The sequence below is a fragment of the Nelumbo nucifera genome, chromosome 5, assembly GCF_055504915.1.
Source record: "Nelumbo nucifera cultivar China Antique chromosome 5, China Antique-T2T, whole genome shotgun sequence".
Lineage (NCBI taxonomy): Eukaryota > Viridiplantae > Streptophyta > Magnoliopsida > Proteales > Nelumbonaceae > Nelumbo > Nelumbo nucifera.
The window spans coordinates 31,544,926-31,555,147 of NC_142653.1; the positions used below are offsets into that span (position 1 = coordinate 31,544,926).

General features: G+C 37.5%; 1 protein-coding gene across 3 annotated transcripts in view; it reads left to right on the forward strand.

Moving 5' to 3' along the window:
* Positions 1-6,596, forward strand: part of LOC104600001 (programmed cell death 2 C-terminal domain-containing protein) — a 46,919-nt gene extending 40,323 nt beyond the window's left edge. For all 3 annotated transcript variants that reach the window (XM_010262789.3, XM_010262791.3, XM_010262790.3), the window contains exon 8: positions 6,144-6,596. In XM_010262789.3, coding sequence (XP_010261091.1) covers positions 6,144-6,269 — 126 coding nt within the window. In that variant the 3' untranslated portion in view covers positions 6,270-6,596. The remainder of the gene's footprint in view (positions 1-6,143) is intronic.
* Positions 6,597-10,222: the final 3,626 nt, after the last annotated feature.

Sequence of the window (10,222 nt, forward strand, 5' to 3'; positions counted from 1 at the left end):
AGCAATCCTCATCACTTGCCCTGCAAAGTACACACTAGTTAGGGGACAAACACAAAGAAGGCCTTTTCCTCTGCAAGCAGTCCAATGTATTAATCTTTCTATAAAACACCTCCTAGCAGAAAATAATAACTTTAGGTGGAACCGGTCTAGGCCACTGTCCCTGGAAAGAACAAAGGGATTTAAAAAAGGAAGCACAAGTGAAGTAACCTTTTGGGTGAGGAGACCGTAATCTCACATTCAAACTAAGGGGGTCCAAAAAGACACGACCAAGAAGGGACAACAGATCTGAAACACTGTTAAGTTCATCATCCCTCAAGCCTCTCCAAAAGCCAAAGTCCCAACTTAAGGAGGGGGTGAAATAGGAGATGGGAGAAACTGAGAGGCAACTTTTTCCTTGTAAAGGGAATTGGTCCTTAAGGGCAACATTACCCACCCAAATGTCTTCCCAAAATAAAACAGAGGTACCGGAATTGACATCATACCTGACAAAGTTGAGAAACTGAGCGGGGATACTCTGGATTGCTTTCCACGGGGAAGCCAACATAGCTTGATGTGATACACCCGCATCCCATCCATTTTCCAGTCTACCATGTATACTAGCTATCACTTCGTGCCACAACCTCTCCCTTTCTCTAGGCCATCTCCACAACCACTTTCTTAAGAGGGCTTTATTCTTGAGAGTTAGCCTTCCTAGTCCCAAACCACCTTCCTCTTTACTCCTACAAACTATTTCCCAGTTAATTAGGTGGTATTTCTTTTCCTCCCCTGGCTCCCAAAGGAAATTTCTCATTAATCTCTCCAACTTCTTAGCTTCCCTATTAGGAATCCTGAAAACGGAGAGGAAATAGACCGTTAGGTTTTCTAGGGTAGCTCTCAATAAAGCCACTCTACCCCCTATAGAGATATAGTTTTTCCAAGAAGTTAATCTTTTCTTAAACTTTTCCAACACTGGGGTCTAGAAACTACTCTCTTTTGGGTTAGCCCCTAGAGGGAGACCCAAGTACTACAAAGGCCAAGTAGCGACGGAACAACCTAAACAATCAGCCACAGACTGGATAATCCCCTCATTCCTGTTAACACCTACCACAAAACTCTTATCTAGGTTTATTCTCAAATTTGATACCTCCTCAAAGTGTTGTATTAATGCTCTGAGATTCCTCACTTTTTGCCTGCCACCCCCTTCACAAAATATTATGATATCGTCAGCAAACTGTAGGTGGGTTACCCTAATATTGTTCCTTTCTATCTTCCAGCCACTCACATCCTCTTCCCTATTTGCCTTAGAGATTAATCTGCTAAAGACATTTGCAACTAAGGTGAAAAGAAATGGGGAGAGTGGGTCACCTTGTCTGAGGCCTCTACAAGCAGGGAAAAAATCTTTGACCACCCCATTCACCAAGACTGAGTAATGACAGGAGCTAATACAACCCTTTACCCAGTTGCACCATCTATCTCCAAAACCACAATACCCAAGGACCTCTAGTAAAAAAACTCCAATCCACAAGATCATAAGCTTTCTGTAAGTCTAACTTACATACAAAACCTTGATTCCCCGACTTTCTCATGTCCTCCACACACTCATTTGCTATTAGGATCTGATCTGTTATTTGCCTTCCTTGCACGAAAGCACCTTGTGTTTGACTAATGATGGTTCGAACATAAGCCAAATAGATTTTTTCCTTATGAGGATAGAATGAATGATGTGTAAAGGTTGCAAAGTTATTTCAGTTTGCAGATGATATTTTAGTCTTTTATTAACATTATGTTTAAAACTTTTATTTTAAAATTTAACTTTATATTTTTATTAACATTATGTTTAATATTTTTTGCATTTTTAAAATTTTTGGCTTTTTTTTTGAATTTTTGGACTTTTTTTAGCAATTTTCTTTTTTGTAATTTGCGCCTTGCTTCAAAAAGGCACATGCCTCGCCTTGCGTCTTGCGCCTCAAGCACAATTTGGCCCTTGCGCTTTTAAAACACTGATCTGGACTAAAAGCTTATTGGATGGCATAAATGTTGAGGAAGGTGATTTGAAGGATGACAGATTCTTTGGGTTGCGAGAAAGGGGATTGGCCACTTAAATACTTAGGATTACCTCTAGGTGACAACCCTAGATCACTCAACTTTTGGGTCCCAGTGGTGGAAAGGCTTGAGAAGAGATTAGTTGGGTGGAAGAAGAATTATATTTCTTTGGGAGGAAGAATATCCTTGATCAAATCCACCTTAGCAAACCTTCTTGTATATTATATGCTGGTCTTCAGGATGCCCCAAGTTGTTTGCCGGTCTTCAAAATCCCAAGTGGGATAGCTAGGAAGTTGGAGAACTTAATGAGGGATTTTCTTTGGGAACCGGGGGAGGGAAAAAAAAGGATCATAGAGTGAGGTGGGAAGTGGTGTATTGGAGCAAGAGACTAGGGGGTTTGGGAATTGGGAATGCACAGAAATGAAATTCAGCTCTTCTAGGCAAATGTTTGTGGAGATTTCCTGATGAGAAAGAAAAAATATGGGCTAAGGTAGTGGTGAGCATTCATGGGTCAACAGCAAATGGTTGGGACACTGGAATTAAAGCAAGGACTACAAGAGCATCCCTATGGAAAGTCATCCTTCCTTTATTCTTGCCTTGGATTAGGTATGACTTGCACTCTGGGAACTGTATTAAATTTTGGGAACAAGTGTGGGTGGGGAATTCTTCTTTGAGGGATCAATTTCCTTCTTTGTTTTCCTTGTTTCTTTATAAAAATGAGCCTATTTCTACCTTCCTGGTTCCTTCCAATTCTGGTTCTGGGTTTCGTTGGGACTTGGGCTTGAGAAGAGCTATTAGGGATACTGAGTTAAATGGTGCCATGTCTCTGATGAGTGTACTTGATGGGGTGTTTTTGGACCCTCTTCAAGTTGATAGAAGAATTTGGACTCCCACACCTCATGGTTTGTTTACTTGCTCTTCTTCAACATCCTAACCCAACCAGCAGCTAATGGGGGTCTACCTTTTCTAAAGAGGTGTGGAGCAAACCTATTCCACCTAGGATTGGTTGTTTTTCCTTCTGCCTTTCTTCATTTCTCCTTTTTTTCCCATCCAACCACAAAAAAAATAAAAAGAATAAAAAACCCCAACTCCTTGAGGGAGTGGTCAACTCTCCCTAAACAGAACCATCTGAAGCTCCAACCTCCAATTGGGTATGATGTTTCATGGGCTATGCCCAGATATGGATGGTGACACAAAAAGAGGTTTGGGAAACAGGGCTATACAGGATAATATCATGCATTTCTACCTAGTTTTTGAAGTGCCATTTCTCAGTTCTTTTATCTTGCTAAATTTAATTAAGCTTCTAATAAATACATGTATTTGATGGTATGATTTGTTTAAAAATGTTTCTTACATATTTTAGAAGTGCTAGTGCCATAAAGTATACTCTCCGTGGTATGACCAGTGGGTGTGCACCCTGCTCTGCCCCACCCCTGATTCCCCTGTAATGTGTAGTATGTAATACCAAAAAAAAAAAAAAAGAAGGCATTTTTAATAAACTCCTGTTGTATTGTGTATTTGTGTATCGTGCCCAATATAGGAATGCTATGCATTTGAAGGTATCCAAGTATTATGGTTCATTGATGCTTACCCATGAATAATAGGGCTTTGGGATGCCTGGTAAAAATGGTAAAGTATCGTGGAAATATACACTCCTTGAAGTTTCTTGTAGAATTTGCAAGGAAATTTATGTTGGAGCCAAGTTAGATACAAGATTTTCTGACCACTAATAGTTTTTTATATTTTAGCAAATAGAGGCATTTTGGTCATTGTACATGCTATCTAAGAGTTTGATTTGTCTAGTTTTCATTGGTTCATACTTAAAGCTTCAGAGTCATTGCGCAAGTAGTTTAGGATTTAGTTCCTTTGAATTAAAGTAGGATAGTGGCAATCTTGTACCTTATTTTCCTTAAGTCAATTAGAACTTTTATTGGTCTACAATCTATAAATATGTAACATTTTAAATATCAATTAGTTGAGTTTAACCAAATTCTAATAGATTAATTCTAAGAGTGTTGAATGATTCCCATACCCTAGAGTGATTGGTGGCCTCGATTGATTTAAGGGGTTTATCTCTCTATATTCTCTCTAATTTTGTAAGAAGAGATTACATTCATCATCAAAATTCATTCAACATCTGTAATGGACCGAAACTCATCCAGGTATGCTTTTCTTTAGTTTATATCCAAGACTGAATTTTCTTTCTTATTTCAGTCATTTTCGTCCTTCTATGACAAACAATCTCCCATTGCTCCATATTTGAATACCTCCTATAGATCTTCATACTAAAATTCATCCCAAAACTCCATGTAAAACCATAGCTTCTGGAAATTTGGCAATTTCTCTCATGAAAAGAATTTTTTGTCCATCACTCCATCTGTGGAAAAACTGTTCAGACTGTAGTTGTTTTAAATCCGCCCATACAATCTGTCATTCTACATCTCTCTATAAATTTCAACAAAAAATTTCCTTCCCTCTGATTAATTTAAAAATTTTTCTATTTTTCCACCCCACAGAATTTGCAGTTAGCAGTTACAACTGAGAACCTTTTTAACCCTCATCCTGAGTCAATAAATCATTCCCTAAACCGTATTCTAGTCAATGAATACTTTCCTATACTCACCCTTGGTCATAGTCATGTTACATCAGAGACAATGAAAGTCTTCAAGGATAGGTTTCTATCTAGACAATGAATACTTTCCTATTCTAGTCAACATTACCCAATGTTGACCCCAGCCATCCAGAATTTCTTATTGGTTTCCTTCCCTCATCTCTCCCTCCTTGAAAGAGATCAAGGAGGAAGCATGTCTTATCATTCTTTCCCAACACCACAATTTGCTTCAAACCAGTGTTATATGAACTCTCCTTAATGGATAAGTGTCTGTGTTCGATTTAGGATTCCAACACACCATGGATTCTTGGGGATTGCCTTGTAGAAGGCCATTACCCAATATTGGTCCCAACTATCTAGGGTTTTTGGGAGGGTGAACTGGATACAGTTCTAGCCTTCAGCATTTCTTCGTGCTTAACTGGCTGCTCTCAGACTTGAACCTATATTCTCACGCTCTCATATAAATGTATATTGCCATGCATGTAATATATTTATGTAAAACATTGCAAGAATGATGTTTTCCTGTAAAACCACTGATCATCTTGCAAGAATGATTTTACCTTCAGGCTCAGTTTGGGAAGAGTGCAAATGCAAATATGTTCAGTGCAAAACCTTGTATATAATATTTCTAAACCTTATATTTGCATTCTTCCAAGATAAACCTAGAAAAAGGGAAAATCCCAAATTAGTACCCTGTACTTTGGGCCTAGTGCCTGAACTTTAAAACGTGACAATTCTGTACTCGAACTTTCAAAACGTGTCAATTCAGTACTTACCACTAATCAGCCTGTTAACCAGCCGTTAAGTGGCATTTAAAAAGACACAAATGCCCTTCGAGTGTCATCGAATTTTCTTTATCAACCATCCATTGACAAAAAATGAAGTCTCAAATCTTTGCATCTTCTATTCAAGAAAGTTGGGGTCACATCTCAATGGGCATTCTGGTGACCCAAACTTTCTTGAATAAAAGAGGTAAGGATTTGAAACTGTTCATTTTTTTTTATCAATGTTTGAATAGTTGATAAAGAAAATTAGATGACACTTGAAGGGCATTTGTGTGTTTTCAAATGCCACTTAACAGATGGTTAACAGTAGGTACTAAATTGGCGAATTTTGAAAGTTTGGGTACTGAATTGTTGTGTTTTAAAGTTCAGGGACCACAGTTATACTTGGCCCAAAATACAGGGTACTACTAATGGGGAATTTTCCCCTAAGACTCAATTTGGAAGGATTACAAATACAAATTTGTAGAGTACAAAACCTTATGTTTTATATTATTTTGTATATATTTGTATTTGTACTCCTTCCAAACTGTGCCTAAAAGAATTTGGCCGGGATACAACATGTTAATCAAGCCATATCCAAAACAGGTGTCCACCCTGTGACACATTCTGCATGTGGCTTTAGGACATCAGTGAAGCATGTGTACTTTTTCGATGGTATTATCAAATGATTTTTTTGTTATTCTAATTTCAGCCATATGTCCTTATTTGCCATTTTCTGGTTTTAGAACTGTTCTCAACGGTCAAGTGATGGGAAGTCCAACATCGATGACTGGACAGTGTCGGAAGAGGCTATCATAATACAATTTGAAAATCCCTTGCATGGTTCAGCTCGACAGAGTTACTTCTCGTGATTGGCCCCGGGTTTTATATATCATGTCCCTTAGTGTTGCTGTATAACAAAGTCAATAGTTGCTTGCAATGCAGATAGGAGTGGTGCCTACAGCTCAATTTGGATGAAAAGGTGTGTGTGTGGGTGGGTGGGGGTTACAAATTCGGCCTAGTTTAGCATTTCATATTTATTCAAAACATTAGTATAATTAATAATGATTGAACTTGGAACTCTTCAATTGTGGTCAAGTTTCAAAATTTTGTAACGTATATCGGCTGATAGGTATCGTTCCGGTACAAATCCGATACATGGAATGAATAGAAATTATTTGTAGTGTTCCTTTTCGTATTTATCGGTCTGTATTGGATCATTTTGGGCCCTGTATTGGATTGTTTTGGGTTTGAATTGGCCAATACGGTTCCGAAACAGTCTGATACAGCCTGATACAAGTCCCCTTCTCTCTCATTAATTTCATTAAATTATATTTAGTGCCGAATTACCTCTCATTAATTATATATTTACTCCTATATTTAAATGAATTTCTCTCTCATTAATTAGTTAATTACTCCTATAATTAATGCATAATTTTAAATTTGAATTTCAGTTGTAGCGCTTAATTGGAATTATCTTCTCATTAATTTCATTAACTAATAATCCTCTTTCTCATTAAATTCGTTTTGTTAGCATAAAACTACAAATTAGCAATAGCAAGATTCGAACCCTAAACATTAGGCTTTAAGAACTAGAGGTTCACAACTAAGCCACGCCCATTTGCTTGTTATTTGTTTATGCATTTTTATTTTTAATAGTTACTTATCAATAAATGTTAGAATTAATTATTAAAATTTATGTATTAATAAATATTAAGATAAATTATATTGATTATTTTAAAACTAATGTATAACAATACACATTTTTGTTTTTTCACGTTTTAATTATTCCATCATTTGTCAATAGTTACTAAGTGTGTCTTGATATCTCAAATTTTATATAGACCATTAAATTACAGTTTTTTACTTTTAAATAACTTATTTACAATTATCTAAAACTTGTAACTATCGTTATTAATATATTTTTTAGTATTTATTTAAGTTTTTTAGCATATTTATGCATATCTTGATTTTTTGTCTGTATCTATACGTATCCAAAGCGTATCCCAATATGTCTCTTAAAATTATCTTTCAGATACACCTTACGTTTCCGATACTTTGAACCTTGATTGTGGTTCTGTATTAGTTTTCCCCTAATAAACAAAATGCAACCAATAGCAATCTTGCAAATGATTACGGTTAGTTTAATGGTTTATGTTATTCAATCGGGTCCTTTCCTGGCTTACGGCATATCGTGGCCAATACTGGTGTTATGTTCTCTCTGAGAAGGTAAAAGGTTGGTGTCACTAGATTCACTATTTCAATAAAAAAAAATGGTATCACGGCCAGAATGTTGTGTCCCAGGCTCCCAGCATGTAGATTGGAAGGGCGGCCTTACTATCCTCAACTGTAGAAAGAACCTGTAGTTGATGGGTGTACCTTACACCTGTATCTCATATGCCAACCAGGCAACAACTAACTGAATCAGGCCCATTCCAGTCTTTCACTCTTTCTTAGATTGTTGGTTTATTGCTGCATTCTTTTCTAGTTTTCTGTCTGTGTACAACGTTCCAGGTTGAACATATTATTTCAGAAACCGTCATAAGGTACATGAACCTGCAGCTTGGTTCCTGGCACGAAGGTCCTGAACTGGAATCCGTCATGCCATGACAGGATCTCTTGCAAGCAAAAACTCTACACTCTGAAAACAGGGGCATACGGTCGCATATTGGAAATTTCACATAAATGTACCTGGAAGATGTGTGATTGGATGCCGTGTGCCAGAGTTTTTGCTTGCAGCAGATCCGGGCCCAGCCATGCCCTCATCCCAGCAGGGAAGTTCTGGCCCATAAGCAGAGAACCCCATCAGACCAAGTTGATTTAGTCCATTCAAGATGTTTGCTTCAAATTCTTTAAATAAAGGCTCTGTTTGCTTTTTGGTAAGGTACTATTTACCTGGGTAAGTGCATTTATCCATGTTCTTTTATTTTCCATATTATTATATGACCATTTTAGCCATAAAAAGTTATTATTAAAAGGGGTAATTTTATCCTAAGCATTGACAACTTTCCCCATAGGAAAGTTATTTATCCACATGGGTGATGGGTATAATGATACTAATAGGGAAAAATAATTTTTCCATGGCCCCACATAAATCTGAAAAAGGAACATGGATTTTTTGGTCAATAGGAACCAAAATCCCATTGATCAATTCCCCCCCCCCCCCCCCCCCCCCCCCCCTCTCTCAAAATCCAAAAAACAAGAAGACCCATAGAAGAAAAAATTTATTTTCCAAACTTGAGGATAAAAAAACCCTAGGTTCCATCGAGTTCTCCGTTCTTGTTTGAAGAGACTGCTACTAACAAAATCTAACCACACAACAATGGCAATGCTATTAAAATGAAGAAACGGGATGGTGTGGTTGTCGACTTGCTGTCCTTTAGGTTGTGTTTGGTTTTTAGGAAAAAGTAGGGAAGAGAAGGGAAAGGTAGGGAAATTGAACACATTCAAAGGGGGGTTCCAATTACACCCAAAAAGGGAGAAAGTCCACTCCCAAATAGATTTAGCAAACATGCAAGTAACCGTAAGGAGGTAGCCAGTTTCCCCATCAACCTTGCAGAGAGAGAACACCGATTTGGGGATAAATAAGAATTTGGTCTCTTTTTTTGAAGTAGGTCATTTGTGTTGATTCTTTCTAAGAAAGTCTTCCAACAAAAACTACCAACCTGAGGAGGACCAAACTTCTTTAATAGGGAAGGGCAATCCGAGAGGAGCAAGAGAATGAGTTAAGCTTTCAAAAAAAGAAGCGCAAGAGAAGGCACTCGAGGAGGAGGGGGTCCAGATTCTAATATTTTCCTTAATGGGGTGAAGGGAAAAAAAATTATCAAGGATGTTTAACAAAGTCAAAACGTAGTTCAAATCTGCATACCTAATGGCCCTTCTCATGCTTAGGTTCCACCTAAAGCTAGAAGTTGAATCTGAAGGAATTAGGAAGGAAGAGATAGATTCATTTTTTAGGTTTGATAGAGATACAAAGAGGGGAACTGTTCCATCAAAAGGGAACCCCCAACCCAAGTTTATTCCCAAAATTTTATTAGGTTACCTGAATTCAAGCCATACTTGTCCAATGAGAGAATACTAGAAGTATATTATGGATGGCTTTCCACAGAGATGCAACTGTAGCTCTTGCCAGAATTCCAGGATCCTAGCCATTGTCCTCCAGCCCATGAATGCTAGTTACTATCTTTGTCCATAATTTATCCATTTCCAAAGGAAATCTTCACAACCACTTCCCTAGCAAAGTCATTTTTTTTCCTAATATTCCCTATCCCAAGACCTAGGCTTTTACTTCTAGTTACCACCTCTCAACCCACCCTATAATCCTTCTTCTCCTCTCCTAGCTCTCATAATAAGTGCCTCATTAATTTTTCCAACATGTTTGAGACTTGGTTGGAATCTTAAACATTAACAGGAAGTAAACAGGTAAGTTCCTAATCCAATTGATCCCTATTATATAACTCTGATCAAAGTTCACTTGGGGTTAGACATTTATTCGAAGAGTTGTATTGCCAATTTTAAGTTTCTAATCCAATTTATGTCCACACTTTCACAAAATAGAGTTGTATCACCTGCAAATTGTGTGTAAGTGGAACTTCCTCCCTTTCTACTCTCCATCCTCTTAACAAATTCCTCAAATCTTCTAAGAACTTCCTCCCTTCCTACTCTCCATCCTCTATGAATTAATCTTCTAAGAACATTCACAATTAAAGTGAACAAAAAGGGGGAAGTGGGTCACCTTGCCTTATTCATCTTAAAGTGGGGAAGAAGTCTACCACAGTTACCAGAATGGAATAGTGACAACTCCTAACATAGTCCTATATCCATT